The sequence below is a fragment of the Anser anser genome, assembly GCF_964211835.1.
Source record: "Anser anser genome assembly, chromosome: 1".
Lineage (NCBI taxonomy): Eukaryota > Metazoa > Chordata > Aves > Anseriformes > Anatidae > Anser > Anser anser.
In genome coordinates, this window is record NC_139720.1 from 6,306,930 (window position 1) to 6,325,512 (window position 18,583).

Consider the following 18,583-nt stretch of genomic DNA (forward strand, 5'->3'; position numbering starts at 1 on the left):
AATACAGTCTTGACTTGATAATCTCACCAGGTACACACGGAGCAAAAAGAAAAGGTATTTTATGCCTCTAATTGATTTACATAAACCGAACAATCTGTTGCTTGTTGGATTGCAAAATGGTTTATTTTGCCCATTGGCCACAGGGGCAACAATATAATATTTTTGATGCCAGAATGTAGCTTTCATGCATTAGCTCTAAAATGACAATATGCTTTAGCCTCTCAGTGCTTAGATTTGCTTCATTTGGAAATCTTTTAAGTAGTAATAATAATAATGTTTTGAGGAAATTGAGTGGAACACTAAATTATTCTCTGAAACCTAAGTTCAAACTGTGCAAGGCTAAGGGAGCTGAAAATCAATGCACTTTTAAAGTCATTAGAGATCACAAGTGAAATAAGTCTGTGTTGCTTTAGCTAAGCTTTTAGTGTGCCATGGTATTATTACAAAATCAGCCTGAATCTGCATTAATTTCACAGTCTTTTTCTTTAAGATGCCCAAGGGTGCATGAAGAATAAAATGTAAATCTCAGAAGGCAGTGTTTTTATTAGTCAAAAGGGCAGTGAGTCATGCACTAAGAAAGTTGACCTGTACCATGCCTAGTATAGGTATGACTGACAGCAGTAAAAGGGTGGAAAAATAGCCCAGGCATTCGCCTACTGGCTTTTCATTATGATTTAAAAGGCTATAAAGCGAGAAAAGTGATTTTTTAGTTATTCATGCACATAGCTTCAGAATTGTTCGAGTTGGTGGTAGCTTTCATAGATCAAAGAATTATACATGTACCTAGGACTCTGAGAAACAAGAAAATAGAGATTTTTATTTTAAGTATGTTATTTTCTTAAATGTTGAGATTCCACCTACATTACTGAATTTTGTCTGAGTCTTTCCACACTTAGTTGCAGAGTATGCAGTGGAGTTTTTCTCATCCCTATTTGTATGGTTGTTCTTGGCACATCACAGAAATATGTAAGTGACATTATGGACTCCTTTAAATTCTCAGTTCAGCTGCTGGTGACGCCAGTTCTTTATTCACTATCCAAAATGTACCTACACAAAAGCCATAGCAAGCAACTATTAATGCATGGCCTGAAGAGACTAAACTACGCAATCCAAACTCTGCATAAAAGCCTTACTTATTTCAAACCCTGTGGCTAAAGAACAAAACGAAAACAAAACAAAACAAAAAGAACAAAGAAAAGAAAAAACAAATTAAAGAAAGAAACCCTTTCTCCTCACCCATCCCCACCTAATTTTTTTTCTTTCATCTATGGTCAGATTAGCAAGTCAGCACTGTCAATAAATAAACTAGAGAAGTTGTTTATTTTTATGTACTACTGAGAACAGTGTCGTCTTGTGGCCGTTCTCGTAGACTGTGTTGGTTTAACAAGCGTCCAACCCTTTTGTCTTGTTGTTTTTTGTCTTTCCTGCTCCCTGTCCCCTTGTTCCCACAGGCTGTGCGTTTGTCACATTTTCTACAAGGGCAATGGCACAGAATGCAATCAAAGCCATGCACCAGTCTCAGACCATGGAGGTACAGTACTGTATCATTTGCCCTTTCTTTGTTTTCTTTGTGCAAATGATTGCGAATGGTAAAGCCATGCTCTCCTGGACCAGATCAGACACATGACAATCACAGATTTAAACTTTTTACCAACTCACTCTGCCTCTCCGTGTCAAGCTTATTTTCCTTAATGACCTGGAAATGCACAATAAGGTTGCCGTGTGGTATCCAACCACGGCTCTTTATCCTGTTTTCAGTGGCATTCAGCAGAAAATAAAAATGCTGTGAATACCACTCCTTACTCATACTCAGAGTATATCTAATGAGTAAATTACCTTTAATATTAACACCCCCTTACCTCCCCCCCAAAAAATTCTTAGTTTCCTTTAAATAGATTTTTAAGTGTTCTGGTTTGCGCTGCTCTGAGAAAAAGCTCAAGAGATTTAATGTGGCCACGCTGAGTTACTAGTGCATGTGTTTTTCTGCAAATAGAATCTCTTTTTAAGTTAATATAATTTCTCCTTCATATAGCCAATAAAAATGGTAATGATGACAGAGCATACCGAAGCTTCCTGCAGAGCACCGTCGTGGCTGGCCCCTCACAAGCAAGGGGCTCTGTCTCCTCCCACACTGCCTCTACGGCCTCGTATTTTATAATGATGAGCAACACAAAACTTTAAACCTGTTCACTTAATGTGAATATAGCTGCAGGCTAACGATCCGGTCATTGGAGTGGTGATCGAATGCCACAGCTTGTCTGGCAATCTCAAACTTTTGTCAGTCTGTGATTTTTGTCATGGTCTTTCAGAATTTTGCACAAAAAACCGCACAAGTATTAAGTCTTTACTTACTCTGGATCTTCTAGCTTATCATTGGAGAGTGCATGTTATACTGTATTATGTATACTGTATCTTCGTGTAGTGATGATTTTTCTCAGAGGTGGCATTGATGTTATGTGCACTTGTTTCTTTTTATTTATTTTTTCCACCAGGACCTTTCGATTTTTCTCAGTGACTTTCCTTTGCAATGCTCTAGTCTCCCACAGCATGCTGGGTGCTAAACAATCATTATTGCGTCATGTCGTTGAGCTGCTTTGTGTAACGAGCCAAGGGGGGAGAGCAGGGGTGGGAGGGTGGAGAGAGGAGGAGAAGGAAAAAAAAAAAGAAAAAAAGAAAAAAGAAGGCAATGCATGAAAATGTCGCTAACTGTTTCCCGTATTCTACAAGTAATGATACTGGCATTGCAAAGCTATTGTCTTTCCAAACATCACGTTTGAATTTGGTTGAGCTTATTTTATAATCAATGTGGTTTTTTTTCAGTGCAATGCATTTTTAGACTCTAAACAGTTTTAGATGAGAATCTGCCAATGAGATGAGAATAATTGAAATTATCTTCACTAGAAAGCTGATGCTATACAATATATGTAGTCTGACATTATATTGTGAAAAAACTGCCACTTTGAGTCTTTGAAATAATACTCGTAGTAATTTGTCTGCCATGCACTGCTCCATTAATTCAGATCTATATATTTTGCTGGGTTTGATTCCAGGTAAAAAAAAAAAAATGTTTTTTTTGGTAATATTGTGTTTTACCTCTATTTTTCTATGTGTTTTAATGTATTTTTCTGTCTAGCAAAATGAATTTTACACAGCTCTGCCTCAGAAGATGTTAACATTAAAGAGATAATACATCCCAGACAAATTCTCCCGTTCTTCTGTTAAATGCCATACTCCAAGTGAGGCTGCATTTTGATACGATACTCCTGTTGACTTTAGTTCTGTAGAATAGTTACTCTTGAATCTCAACATCTTTAGAGTCATCATCAGTGAGATCCCCAAATTGGCAAGGCAAAACATTTTGCACTTTGAACATCTGGGTCTTTGTGCCAGTTGAGCTCAGGCTGAGAGTCCCTTGTTGGAGAGAAGCAGTACACCCTCCGCCTCCATGGGTGATGGACTGAACAGAGTCTGTACCTACTGTCTTGCCACCACAAAGAAAAATATGAAGGCAACACAAGATGTTGAGAAGAAAATGGCACTAAATGGGGTGCGGGGTGCAGATGCCAAGCCATTGAATAAGGAGAGGAGGTGCACATTGTGTATGTACTGGGACATTCCTCTCAAGATAGAAAATGCAAAAGCATAAAGCAGAAGTCATTCTTTAAGCAAAACAATTTTGCTTTCTTTTGCCAGTGCTCTCCTGGTAAAAGTTAACGTAGGTTACGTAGTGTTAAATCTTGACTCTCAGCCTGAAACAGTGGTCCCTGGACACATTTATTTCACATTTAATGAAAAAAAGAAGTGGGCTGGGGGGAGAATGTGTATTACACAATCACATCTCAACTCAATTACTGCAGAATTTTTTTTCTGACTTCATTATTTTCTGTTTCTTGGCACGCATCATTGACCAAGATGTATTTTCAAAGTGGGCTAAGAAAGAACAACGGGGATGTTAATGTCCAGATGAAGACATCTCCTAAAATAATGAATTCTTTTACTACTTTTTGCATCTGACTTTGTGACCTGGTTAAATCAACTGATTTTTAAAACATAATTGCTGCTCTGAGTTTCTGCTCTTCTCTCTCATTTCTGTGGGTTTTGTTTGTTTGTTTAGGACATTCAAATGCAGCACCAGTGGAAGACACTAATTTGTTATCATGGAGTAAATTTGATGCAACAATAACCCTTTTCTCATATAGAGCCACTTGCTACATATAATTTCAGTCTTCAAAATGTTTGCTCTCTCAAAAATGATGAAGTGATGAAATATAGAGCAGACAGTGAAAAAATGAATTATAGATTCATAAATTGCAGAGATATTGTTTTTATACAATTTACTGACATTTAAGCATTCATAAATATGATGTCAGCTGTAGTGTTGACTTCTGAGCTGCTGAACTGAGAACTGAAATAGCCATAAAATATTTCTTCCTTTAAAATTCATTTCTATTTCTCTGGAAATAAATTTGATTCTCCTGTACACCTAGGTAGCAGTCAGTAAGTTCTGGTTGTTTTTAGCCCAATGCTACCAAAGTTCATATTAAATACTTAATAGCTTGCTTCTTTATTAGCTAAACCAGAAAATTTTCTCTCACACCCTTCAACCTCCAGATCCCTTTTTTTATTATTTTTTTAAGGGCCTTGTTTTTAATATTAGTATAAAAATCACTGAAGAGAGGTAATTGTGTAACAAGATGACTGCTTCATAATCTTTATTTGATTGCTGGAGTGGTATGTATCTCCTTTCTTCCTCCCTGAAACAGTGAAAGACAATTTTACGATGAAACACGCAGGGAAGGAGTTGGAGGTGGAATAATAAATCGCAAGCGATGATTTTCTAAGATAATTCTAAAGGAACAGTGTTGATGGGAGATCTTCATAAAAGAGATATTATTATTGTGGTTTATTTCATCATTTCATCTGTTGATTTTGAATGTTCTTATCATTTGTCCTGGTGTGAGGTTCTTCAAAGAAAAGGTACTCAGCTGCTCATTGTAGATAGTAGAGGACAGGAACTTTTCTCAAGATGTTCACAGTGTTGTGAGAGCGGACAGAGGTTAAGTAAAACCCCGCACCCCGTCCTACACAACACACTTTGGCTAAAATGCTGCTGTGTTTTTTGGACTTGAGTCATCTTTCACTCCTACCATTGTGTTCAGATTGAAGTTAGACAAGAAATTAGAATAACAAAGCAAGGTGGTGGAGGGAAGTTATTCATTGGCTCCTGTGTAGCTCGAAAACAGTGTGGAATGGATTGGCAGGTTCTGTGACTCACCAAATGCTTGAGTTAATTTGAAGAACTGAATCATTGCAGTTCGCTCCCTTGATTTGAGAAAAAAAAAAAAAGACTTGAAAGGTTAAAATGTGAAAACATTTGATAGCAGGGAAAAAAAGTAGCGGAGACATCATTCACATTCACGTCTCATTCTCACAGCAACTTTGCCCAGGACTACCCCACCTGGAGTCCAAGGTTGTACATTTAGCTTCCCTCGACAGTCCACCTAGTCCACAACCTCCTACTTCTTCTCATGAGTCCCTCAGACATGGGTGAGGAGTAGACTGCAGACCAGATCTCTGGTTCTTTCTTAAAACCTCCCTATTTCCTAAGGCATCTTGCAGCCCTCCCATATCATTAAACAAGAGGCTCATAGAAGCACTAGGAGAATCAGATAAGAAATAAAAGAATGGTGTCAGTCAGGAATGGGCTGCTATCACCAGAACTAGTCGCTTTTGGTCTGCGTCCTGCCCTTTGTTCACATCTTAAGGGTGTTTGATACAAAGCGTGCCAGGGAGCAGACCGCAGGTGGGTGAATTGTCCAAGCAGCATCGCCCTTCGTGCTCACGCGAGGTCCTTGATATGAAAAGGACCAGTGACCCGTTGATAATGGGCTCTGCAGTAAATCTGGACCTATTTACTTAGGGTACAGGAGCCAGCTGCACCGAGCACGACCGCACAGTCAGCCCATGGTGGCAGGGCGGTGTTGGCTGTGTGGTCCCTGGCAGCAGGGAGGTTGGACACCTCTCCCGTTGGCGATGCCTTGAAAACAGACTGCAGACAAAGCATCATGTCCATCTCATCAGCTGTGAAGCTTAATTAAAGAGGACTGGTACACTCGCTGTCTCTGGCAGCAGTTTTGATAGCTGGAAGGAGAATAGAGCCTGAGGAAAGGTGCTTTTTTAAAAAGAACTAGGGAATCAATAATTCTCCGTGGCCTCTTTTCCTACGAAGCTGAAAATCTTAGTCCTTGCAGTCCTACATATGCCAATCACAAAGAGAGGGCGAACGGTCAGGTCGTGCCATCGCTGGTGGCCCTAGGGGACATGGCTGAGCTCACGATGCAGGGTTGACTCGGTGTGATTTAACTCCTCTGTTTCCCGATCTGTCTAACCACAGGGCTGCTCTTCGCCAATCGTGGTGAAGTTTGCTGACACCCAAAAGGACAAGGAGCAGCGGCGTTTGCAGCAGCAGTTGGCACAGCAGATGCAACAGCTCAATACTGCCACTTGGGGAAACCTCACAGGTCTTGGAGGACTCACACCACAATACCTAGCTGTAAGTTCATTTCAGAGGCGATGGCTATATAATGCTGTATTTATTTTAGAACCATGAAAACTAGCTGAAGTAAACTCCCTTCAATAACGTGCTGTGTCCTCCGGGACATGTAGCATGTCTTCTAAAAAAAACTCTGCATGTTTATTGCATGGTCTAAAAATAAATAACAAGGAACAGAATTTGAATAAACATTTCAATGTGTCACTGCTGTCCAAGGCAAGCACTTAAAGTTTACTCACGCTACAAAATAAAATTTGATTCCATTAGTTTTATTGTTCTTTTGAACGTTAGATTCTGTTTTTTATAGCAGGGATAAAAATTAAGTTATTCTTTAGGGAAGGACAGATAGGCATCTGAACACTGTACAGCCTGTATTTATATGGTGCGGCTTCTAAACTTGGATGTTCTGGTTCAGTCCTCTAATTTTACATATTTTCATCTGGAAATTACTTTTTCTTTAATGCATGGTCCCATCAATGCTAAACATGCGTGATTCATACTATCTTTTACAGAAAGCGAAGATGGCAGAGGAAAGCAATTTGTCTCTCATAAATTTAAAATGATATTTTCTTTGATCCGTATGTAAGATGAAAAACAAGTGCTAGCTGCTGCCCCTGTTGGAGAAATCTGAAATGCATGGCCGTGTGTCTTAGGTCCTGGATTGCCAAGTCTCCCTTTGCAGCACAGCTGAGAGAGAGCCTCTGTTTTGGGAGGCTCTGCAGTTGCGTGCACTGGTTGAGAAGCTTTTTGATAATTTGGGGAGTTCCTGGTGATTCTGAGCTAGACAAATAGATGCATCCATATATGTACTGCATATGCATAAATACATAATTTGTATGCATACAATGCTTTGGTACAGTGATATAATGATAAACAGCAATTTACCTGGCAATTAAAAATATATATTAGTATTGAGGTAGGCTAATTAATACTGAGGTAGGCTAAATTGCTGTATACAAATACCAGTCTAATGAGTATCTGTGTGCTTGATTCATATAGATAATAAAGAAAAAAATTAATTCAAGAGGGTGGGGGAGAATGGACCGTGATTGACAGAGATGAGTTATAGTAACTACTAGACTACAGAGGGTTGTAATTAGTCACGCTATGTTGGTTTAAATAGATTTAACACCTGGTTGTTAAAAAGAATAAATTGATTAATTGTTTTAAAGCAGCAATGTTATTGAGTTTCCCTTGTGTCTGTGTGTTTCTTAATAGAGATTAGACATTAATATGGATTTACAGCGTTGACTCTAGGGATGTTCATTCCAACAATAGACAGAAGCAAGAGACTATATAAATGTAAAGGAAAGCATAAATACTCCAAATGTGAAATGATAGCTCATTTTAGTTTTATCTTCATTTGTTACATTAATGTCAGATAGATTGCTGTTTTGTGTTGTTAATTTGCAGCTTCTGCAGCAAGCAACTTCCTCCAGTAACTTGGGTGCCTTCAGCGGCATTCAGCAAATGGCCGGTAAGTTAAAAAGCATTTCATTTTGCTCCAGCTATGTTTTGTATTCTTAAGCTATTGAATTCTGTACCTCTAATAATCACATTGTCGGCTGGGGGGTTGTTGTGTATTAAATGTGGCAGATGTATTGGCAGGGGACAGCTCGCAGTTCAACGTCAATAGAAACACTTTCTCCCCTCTTTCAGAAACTGAAATTAAACCCACTGCTCCCAGGTTGTGCAAACAGTTTGTCTTGCATTAGTCACCTGCCATTTGTCCAAAGTAACCAATTGTAAATTGCAGGAGAGCTCTTAGTCCCTGCAGCTGTATCCTTCCCTATGAAAAGTGTCAGTAAAGCAACAGCAGGATTACATTCTAATTTCCAGTGAGATTTCTGTGTCCGGAAAAATCAAATTAATGGCAGCCCTCAAACATTTTAATAATAGGTGGTGAGTAAAAATGTTCTGACCTTTTTAATGAAACCCAAGATTACAGGCCTACCTTTAGTATGAATTTTCAGGCTCCTTTTATAATCGTGGAAAATTAACTGTGTGCCTTTTTGACTTTGGAACCCTAGTTGACAAAATTACACAACAGAAGCTTTTATGTAAAAGTATAATCTTTAGTCTGGGGGAAAAAGAAAGGAAGAAAGAAAAAAAAAGAAAGAAAGAAAAGGAAAAAAAAATCAAAGCGTGAGCATATTTGAAAGCCAGCTAGTTGGAGGGTTTCTTAGTAATGAGCTGTGTGCCAGTAGTAACTGATGTGTAGTGATTAGCAAAAGGTCACTCCCACTGTGTGACCTACCATGCTGATACCCTAACTTAACATGATGCTAGAGAAGGCAGCATGTGCAGTAAATCAGAGCACAGATGCACATTATGCCTGCCGCGAGAAACTGTTAAAAAGCCTTTTTTCTTGTTAGAGGAGGGGAAAAAAAAGGAAACACAAAACCCCCAAATTGCTACATTAGTTTATTTTAATCATGAACCCACTGAATCAATGGCATACAACATTGTGCTTGCTTCATCATCACAAAACAAAGACTAAAATATTCAGAAGTCTTTATGAACAGCATTTTCTCACTTATCTTCTAATCCTGATCTTTTGCTTCTCTGGTTTGGCTTTGAATGAATCCTGAAATACTTTAACAAGTATAGATATACCGCACAGTATAGCTATACCCCACAGGTATTCTTTGCTCAATCGTTATATTATGCCATTATTGCAGTGACATCAGAGACTAATGTGAACCTGCTGTCTGACAATATAAATTGGCCTACAGATGACAATATCTCTGAATTATTCTCTCTTCCTCAGACCTGCTGGCAGTGCTTGCTGGTTCTATTATGTTACACTTGCAATCTAGCATTTTTTCATCAAAAAAATGTATCTTAATATGATAAACAGAACAGAGCGGTTCAGTAACAGTTTTATACTTGGCAGTTTTGGAAGTGGCTTTGAGCTCAGAGATTGTGTTTAATGTTTTCATATTTGGTTAGGTCTGCAAAATGAAAGAATTGAGACACTGAGGAAAAATAATGTGATATATATCGCATTATATGCACCTTAGAAGTTTTCTGTTGCCTGTTTCTCACTGTTAGTGTAGATTCAGCTTTGTCTCAAACCGTGTTGAAACTAAGAATTTTAGTCAAGTAATTTGAGGAGGGGCTCTCAATCCAGGATGGGATTTATTCTCTGAAAATCATATGGTCTTGAGAGTAATAAATCATCTTAAGAAATCGTAGCAGCATTGCTTTTACTTGAGCGATATAACTTCTTGACAAAATATTAGATTCCTAATGGGCTCATATAAGGGATAATTTATTGACTGACTGCCTCTCCTGGAAAATAAATATTTTTTTACCTTATATTCATGTTATCAAAACTGCTCTAAATTTACTCCGTTCTTTTGCCAAAGCATGCCACTCTTCAACCTTAAAGTTGAAGGTCAAATTAGTGATACTAAATTTCTCTCCAAGCTAAAGCTGTACATGAAAGCACAAAAGACTAAGCACTATTTCATCATTAGGACCAAGAGTTCATGTCCTCTCCTCAGAAATCATAAATTATCCCAGACTTTATCTGCAGTACTGCTATGCTGTGCACCTTGTATTAAAGACTTGTATGTCACGTTTTACGAAAGGAGTAGAAAATGATCCTGTGTCTGCAGCAAGGTCTCACATTACCTGCAGAAGCCATCCCTAAATGTTTGTCCCTACAGTCCAGAAAGTAGCATAAAGGCCCAGAGTTTTTTAACTTAATCTGTATACATTTCATTTTATGAAATGAGTCCAGTATGTATTTTTCATATTGTATGTGGCTTGCGTATTAATAGAACATGTCAAGATGAAGACTAAAGTCTAGACAAAATCGAGTAAGGTGCTTTAGAAGATCCATTATTACAGCTTGCACATTCTTTGAGCTAAAAAAATATGTTTACAGTTAAATATTTGTACTTGTTCTTGTGCTGAATTTACTGGGGAGGGTTAGGCATTCCTCAACATAAGCAATGACAGCATCTGCATGCTTGGGTGATTCTGCATGCAAGAATTTATTCAAACGTGCAGTGTGTTTGAGGGGTCAAACTTTTGTCTTTGAAGTCAGTGGGTATGCTTACCGCTGAATTCAGACACTAAAAGTTTGATCAGAAGCCACAGAAGCCGTTGAGATTTCATTCTTACTTACATGTCAGGGCCCTAGCCCATGCCAGGGCTCTAGCACCTCTTCAGTGAGTAAGTCCCAATGAAGTCACAGTTTGCTAAATCAGGATGTTTCATTCACTTGTCCAAAACTGGGGACCTCCAGATCTGTAAGTATTTATTTGTACTACTAGAGTTCATGGTGTCCCTGAACAGAACAGAAGGGACACAGCACACAGCCTGCTGTGCAAGTGAAAAAAAAGATTTACTATGCAGTCCTCTGTGTTACTATTTCTTAAATCAAAGCAATTTTCTTTGCAAGCAGAGCAAAAACACTAGTCTTCAGTGTGAAGTTTTAAATTCCCTTTCCATTAATACCATGCCTCAGACTAGTTAAATTTTATGTGGCAAAACCAGGGATTCTTTGGTTTTATTGAAAGGCACATTTAGGTATTTTCAATTGAAGAGAACTGGAGTTTGTTTGGAAGATGGGGATCCAATCCAAAGAAACACAGGGATTAGTCTCAAGAACTCACTAGCACAGAGACATTAAACACACAAAGCATGAGCTCCAGAAGTGAATGTTGTTTTTGGTGTAGCAGCCCACTGGCACTACTGTATGTTCAGTGTTGCCTTTGCCCTATTTTCATAAATCATGTGTGAAGTCCAAGTAAATCATGAACCTGGCTTAACTACAATTTGTGATATTTAGATTTGAGAGGCAAAAAGTAGTAGCTTGCCATTTAGCTTTCCAAGCCTTAGGGTTCCACACTCAGTTCCCCAGATTAGATTTTCTAATTTTTATTGAAAAATGAGATTTTCATAAAATCATTTTATTTCAGGAGTCAAGCTGAAAAAAAAAAAAAACAATTTAATATGTCAAGACTGGTAAAAATAAGTTGGCAGAGTTTGCAGGGCTGCTTTGTTATTATAATAATCCCCTCGTCTTGACTACAGGAGCTAACCCTACCTTGCCAAATGCTGCTTTATTGTTCTTTGTGGAACATGCAAGCACATGCCATCACTGAGCATATATTTCATAGTTTTTCCTCCCTGCCTCCAGTATCTGCTAATGCTAATTTGAAGGCAATGTTTTCTCTCACATGTCTCTCAAGCTTCGGTGTCTAGCCCGTGCTTTGTCTTTGGGGAAGGCTAATAATGTGGACGAATTACATTATGTGATTTGATTGTCTTATTGTAAAAAGACAATGCAAGCTACATTCAGCACTAGCAAAACTATTTCAAGCAAAAATAAATAAAAAAGATTGCTTCCTCAAATACATACAAATTTACAAAATGCATGGAAGGCTTAGTTCAAAGGTGATTGATGTCATTTGAATATTTACATTAAATTTGACTCAGATCCAAAAAAAATGGAAGCTATTCAAGCCAACCTGCCTGTTAAAGAAGAACCTGGAAAGTACTATACCAACAGTAAAAACAGGGAGGTTTAGGGAGGTTTTATACTCTGCTGGGTGGCTGTAAAAAAAAATAAAATGCCCAAAAGTATATTATCTATGAAGATTTTCTATTGCCTATTAATATGAAATGTTTTGACAGGAATAAATATTTGCTTATACAGGAATATTTCTATATACGTGACCAGTCAAGACATGTAAACATGTACAGTACTCATAAAAGACACAAAAGGACTCTTTTCAGTGGACAGACAGTGTATTTTACTTCCTGAAGTCATGCAGGAGAAGAATTCATGCTTTTGGCTTTTCTTGCTTTGGATTTCAGACCTCTGAACCCTCTACAGCTGGGGCTTTTTATATTTTTCCAATGTATTTTTTTGTTCCAGTCCATTCCAAACTCTCTCACAGTTTGGTTGCATTTTGAGTTGAACTTCTGGCCCATTCGGAGTCCTTTTCAATTCATTTCACCCTTCTTCTGCTACCCAAGCCAGATTTCCTCCTGTTGCAGAGTCTGTGGGAGCAGATGGGTGAGAGAAACTCTGCGAGGTTCTGCTTTCTGAATATTTTCCTCTAATTGTTGGATTGGCTCAGTGGATCTGGAGGGACCAGTTGGAAGCCAGGGCCATCTGCACAAAAGCTCTATACTTCTGCATTGGCCCAAGGATCTTTTATATCCTCTGACTCGGTGGTGGCTTCATTCCAGCAGAGCCATACTGAAGGAGGGCTTCTCCTGCTATGACCTCTTTAGGGATATCGTATTAAAAGTAAAGGTCAGTGAGAAACTCTTTCCAGCTCAAGGGAAATAGCTGTTTCTTAAAGATAACTACCAGTTTTGAAAATGTTGACCTCAGGGACTGAAAGCATTGAGCTTTTGTAACACTAATTCCATAGAAAGTCCTACTTAATTTAACCCATACAATTTGCATTTTTTTTAAGATAATAAATTAACCAATTCCATTTATAACATTTTTTGGACAGCCAGAATTTGAAGCAAGTGAGTCTGTTCTCAGTCCACACGTAGCTCCTGCTCGCAGGAGAAGGAGAGGCACCTTGAGAGGAAAACCAAAGCCTGGTGGCTTACAAGACGTGCTTATTCAGATGGTAAAAGTACATGACATGGAGTTTGGCCAGGTCTGGGCACAAGATCTGTAGCTCTGGCTGGGCTTTCCACAAATGATGAAAGAAGAAAGAGATGCTTTTTGTTCCCTTGGCCCCTCTGCAGGTGAAAGTCATCTCACTGAACTTTAGCAGCTTGGAAATCAGACACCCAGTCTCCCTAGAGGGCAATGAAGAGAAGTCATTCCTAGGTAGCAAGTCACCCTTCCAAGGGCTGGGGTTAATCTTACCTAGTTTAAGGTTGAATGAATCACCCATTCTGTCCTTCCTGACTATAGCAATAGCCTGGACAAGTAACTTTAATTCTCACAAAGTTAGTCCAGATGAATCTCTCCCACTAGGAGTGGGAAAGTTTCAATTGAGAAAAGCACTTTGCTTGCCAGGAATGAGTTAAGAGATTGTGTAGCTTGGAAATGGGCTGAAATCCTATGTGAATCAACTAGTAGTTCTTTCAGTCGGATTTAAGCATGTACTCTTAAATAATGTGATTATCAAGGCAGATCAAATGTGGACTTAAAAGTTATTTTAAGGGCTTTCCTAAATCACACACTACATGGTCAGGATACCTTAAGCACTGTTGAGGTAAGCAGCTTTTCTAAAGGTACGGGCAGAGCATATTTTATTGGAGGTAACAGTCTCCTGTCCATTTTAATTCTCTGAATATTGCTGGGGTAACATCCCACTTTCAGACACAGTCCAAGAAGAATTTATCCCCATTAAGCATCCAGAATGGCTGATATCAGTGTTAGCAACTGGTTACTTTTTGGCCCAGAGATGATGAATTTTACTTTCTGTGAGAATTTTTTTAAGCTGCAGTCAGGATTTAATTCAGAATCTTAACAATTGGGACAGATAAAATTTCCAAAGAAAAGGTAGGCAACCGCAGACTTCAAGCCATTGAAAACTGCTTCTGAGCTATTCAGATTTGTCTGTGATAATTACCACTGATTTTGAAATTCTCGGTGCATATCTTGTCTCTAAAATGTGATCGGTGCTTTCCTATATTAGGCATTTTTTCAGAGAGCAAATTTGACTATTTCCTTATACAATTTTTTTGTGGTTTTGGAAACCCAGATCTGATGAGACCAAAGAAGTCTTCAGGACTGGTTTGTGATTCTGTCACCTCTTCTACAAATACCCAGTAATTCCAAATTTACAGTTATCACAGGAGAAAAACTGCGGTGACTGAAATGAGGCAAATTGCTTCATTGTATGAAAGTTTGCATCGGAGGCAGCACAAGAAGTTGTAAAATGTAAATCTTGTGCTCTCAAATTTCCCCGTGTTTTCACAGAACTGCATCTGTGACTGTGCAGCACTACAAAAATTTCCTGCGAATGTGCTAATAGGCCTTATGAGAATGTTCTATCACCATCCATCTGTCACTTTTTAACAGGCCTGATTGGCAAGCACTTGTAACAACTGACATCTGTTCTTGCTTATTGATATGTAGATTTATGGTAATTGCTCTGAACAATAAGACACAAAATTACCTAAGGTGAACATTAAATTAAATTTTCATGCCCCTATCCTTATAAATAATTTTTTTTAAATCTTAAGTTTCAAGCAAGGCATACTGTGCATCTGTTTTGTACATAATTTAATTGTTTTTTTTAATCTGCCAAATAACAAAATGAAAGTTGAATTTTGTTGCAATCTTGAATATTTGCCAAGCTGATAGCACATTGGTAAATACGTGTTATTAAAAATGGAATCAAACTGTATTGTGATTCTGTTTTTTTTTTTAATCATTTTGCTTTAATTCCCAACATCATCTCTATCATGAAGATCAAGAGTTATTCCTTACCCAGAAGTTTTTTTTTCCCTACAGGGGGATTTTCATTTTTCATGTGCAGCACTGCCTATGAGGCTGTTCTTCAGCATTAAGCAATTTGCATTTCTTCAGAGAGAGGTGTATGTGCTGAGTGAGCAGCACTTTCAAATAAAAACAATCTACTCATTTTTGGTCCAGCTCTGTTGCGGGATTTGGGACTGTTTTGAAAAAGCCGTAGGATGGGAAATGTGTGAAGACAGTGTGTGAAAGAGAAGAGAATGAGAGAGCAGATTAGTCCCACAGAACTATACCTTGGCTGAAGTGCAATTGATCCAAACTCCTCATTTGAAGCAGAGTGCTTTTTGGGTCTGGGACTTGAGAGCGTTTGGTTTCTCTCCTCCAAGTTTGTCCTAGCAAGCGGGATGTTGATGCACTTGACAAGTTGGTGGGAAAAGCCAACGAAGAGGAAGCAGAGATGAAAAAATACCTAGGGAATGTGAAGCAGTGATGGCAGAACTTACTTTTTATAAGTTTCAGCAAACAGAGGATCCTGGAGAGGATGCATATTAAGGATAAAGTGGCTAACACAGTCAGCTCTAGAGCACGCTGGATGACGGGCATGTGCTCTGAGCCCAGGCTGACGGCCACTTTTGGGTACAGCAGGGTTCTTTGGTGTCCTTCTCTGATGCGTGTGTGACAACAGCGGGCAGGTCTTTTTTGTTTGTTTGTTTTGTTTGTTTGTTTTTGTTTTTGTTTTGTTTTCCTAAAGGCTCTGTAGCGGACACACCATAACATCTGCAGAGCTGGTTTGGGGCCAGTGTCTTTTAGTCACCTCTCCAGTCAAACAGACTGGGTGGGGAGACGACTTCGTCACCGCCTAGCTCTTGTTTGTTAATCTTTTTTTTGGCGTGGAAGCTCTTTCTTCAAGTTGTTAGATTCCTCTTTTGCTTCCAGAGGAAATGTCGCTCTATGAAAAAGTGTTTTTGTGGGATGAGGCAATGGTGGTGGTAGTTTTGCATCTATATAGGCATGATAGCAGCTCACAAGCCCAACGAGAGCGGTTGTTTGTTCCTCTGCCTGCTGACCTTGTCTTGCCCGCTGTACTTGTGCTGAGCACCGTACGGTGTGCGTGGGCTGCCGTCCAGCTCCACATCCCTGTATGCTCGTAGGCTCTCTGCTGCTACAGCCTAACGGAGCTTTGCATGCATGCACAAAGCCATGCATTTCAAATGCAGTAGAAAAAGCAGTATTAAATTGCTTCAAAATCCATTTGCTTCTAAACTGAGGTTCGGAGAAAAGTCTATGCATTTTCCAGAAGGATGTGGGATTTCATTTGGCTGAAGCTCTTTTACACTCTCCTCCTGTACCATTCTGTATGTTTCGTTCACTATTATTTAATCTTGCCCTGCGTGCTGTTTAAAAGTTCAAAGTAGAAACGTCACCATAGAATAAATATAAGCTGATTATGACTGATCCTCCTGATGAACCACTTACCAGTGGGTGATAGAAAACCATGCTGCCATGGTGAAGAGCAACCCACTACTTTATCAAATGTCCATTACAGAAAGGCGTGAAAGGTGGCCTCTGTGAAGACCAGCAATGTTTGCGGGATATACTTTGCTGAATTACTTATACTTCTTATAAAAAAGGAAGGAAAAAGATCCATGAGGACCAAATATCAATGCAGGATGAAAATGGATTCCATGTCTCATTCTGAGGACCACTTTGTCTTGCGTTTTGTTGCTGGCGGTGGTGGTGGTGGTGGTGGGTTTTTTTGCAAAGAGCTAGACAGCTTTTAAGTTATCTTCATTCCTAAAAGGTTTATTCCTGAAGTTTGAAATAATCTGCAGAATTTTACTATCAAAGAAAGAGGGTTTTTTTTTGTTTTTTTTGTTTGTTTGTTTGTTTTTGTTTTTTTATGAAAAAGGAGAATTTTACACACCAGGCTTCTTGCATAGTCAACATGTGAGTGAGTCAGCTAAGCAATTTAAAAAAAAAATGCTTGCAAAATATCTGAATTACACCTTTTCACTGAAAAGTGAATTGAAAACTCTTAAGTTCCACACCATCTTTGTCTTCAGAGATATATTAACAAATGTTTGTTGATACATTGTTCCAAATACACCTCCTATATTAGATTTAGACTCACAGTAAAAATCAAAGGTTAAAAAAGTCAACTTCTTATGATTTTGAAGATGACTTCGTTCAAGATTTGAGATGTTTAAAGCAGTTTTATTCTATTCATTTGGGTATCAAATGCCTAATTCTTTGGTATTTATAAAATGTCCATGTAATTAGTGTACCGTTTTGCCATTGCAGAGTTATCTTCACATTTTAAGCACTTACACTTTGTAAGAGCTGGGTTAGAAGACCGATCAACAGTGATTTAACACTGCAGTGATAAAACAGCAGTGATTTCCTGTGATCATATTATTTAGCAGTTACACCTAATTGTCTAGATTAGTAGTGACTTGTGACTAGGGTAGCTTTATTGTGCCTTGTAAAATATTTTGGGTTGGTAGTGTTTGCAAAAAAAAATAAAAAATAAAAAATTATTATGGTCATTAGCTTCTAAAAGAAACCTGAAAGAGCATTTCTTTCACATAATTCCTCAAAGTGTGTTATGTAGACTGCAAAGTGGCAAGTCTTGAATGAACTGAAACCATACTCCTAGTGTTGTTGTTGTGCCATGTTTTCTAAAGTACAGACATCTGAGCCGATGCAAGGCAGTTGACTGAGGCACAGAAGTTAGAACCAGAGCAATGCTGCATGCTCATCTTGAACCGGACCTTCCTGTTGAAACAAGCTGTATTTAAATACAGACTTTTATTTACAAATAGATTCTTAAATCAAGGTTCACCTCAGAGCTCCTAATGCCAGGACAATGAGAATACCTGTACATTCAGCTCTGTGGGGAGCTCATTTGTTGTACACAACCTGAGTCTCAGATGTATGCATTTGAAAGTGTTGTCAGTCTCTGTTATTGCAGAAGTTCTCATTTCCTAGAAAATACCTCTCAATTTCATCTCTTTTTCTTCTCAAACGTGCTTACAAGATATTATATTTGACCTCTTTTTCTTTTTTCCTTCTTCTCCAAGTTGTTATTAGGTTCCCCTGGTATGAAAAACAAAGTATGCAGAAAGAAGTAATATCTCTTGTTAGACAAGCTAATGTTCAAAAAATAAAATAAAACAAAAAATTGGACAAGTTTTCAGGCACTCAAGCTCTTCTTTGAGTGTTTCCCAAAGCTCATGCAGTCATCCCAGCTCTGTCACTTGGTCTAAAAAAAGGTATTGCTCTTCCTACCAACTAACCTTTTGTATATACTTATATTATCTAGACTACAAGAACATTAGGAAACAGTTTTAGTGTTTTACGGTTTTTGCCTACTTACTTAATTCTACTGAGGGCTCAAAGAGCATGTGGAGATCTCTCTCAGGTCCAAACCAACATTATGAACTCTTGCTGCCATCCAAGCCCATTTTGGACAGTTGCATCTTATTCAGAGGATCCTGAGCAGGATCCAGTCTGGTTAACATTAGCCCCTAACTTGTGTCTGCATTTTAGTCTTGTACTGGAGCAGTACTGTGTAGAATAAGGGCCTAAGTACTTTGTGTAGTCCAAGGTAAAAG

At 38.5% G+C, this 18,583-nt stretch overlaps 1 protein-coding gene across 17 annotated transcripts in view; it reads left to right on the forward strand.

Annotated features, from left to right (window-relative positions):
• Positions 1-18,583, forward strand: part of CELF2 (CUGBP Elav-like family member 2) — a 568,240-nt gene that overhangs the window by 505,325 nt on the left and 44,332 nt on the right. For 16 of the 17 annotated variants that reach the window (XM_083819746.1, XM_083819754.1, XM_083819752.1 and 13 more), the window contains 3 exons: positions 1,452-1,531; positions 6,395-6,553; positions 7,967-8,030. In XM_083819746.1, coding sequence (XP_083675872.1) covers positions 1,452-1,531; positions 6,395-6,553; positions 7,967-8,030 — 303 coding nt within the window. The remainder of the gene's footprint in view (positions 1-1,451; positions 1,532-6,394; positions 6,554-7,966; positions 8,031-18,583) is intronic. The other variant, XM_083819750.1, reaches the window with a different exon arrangement.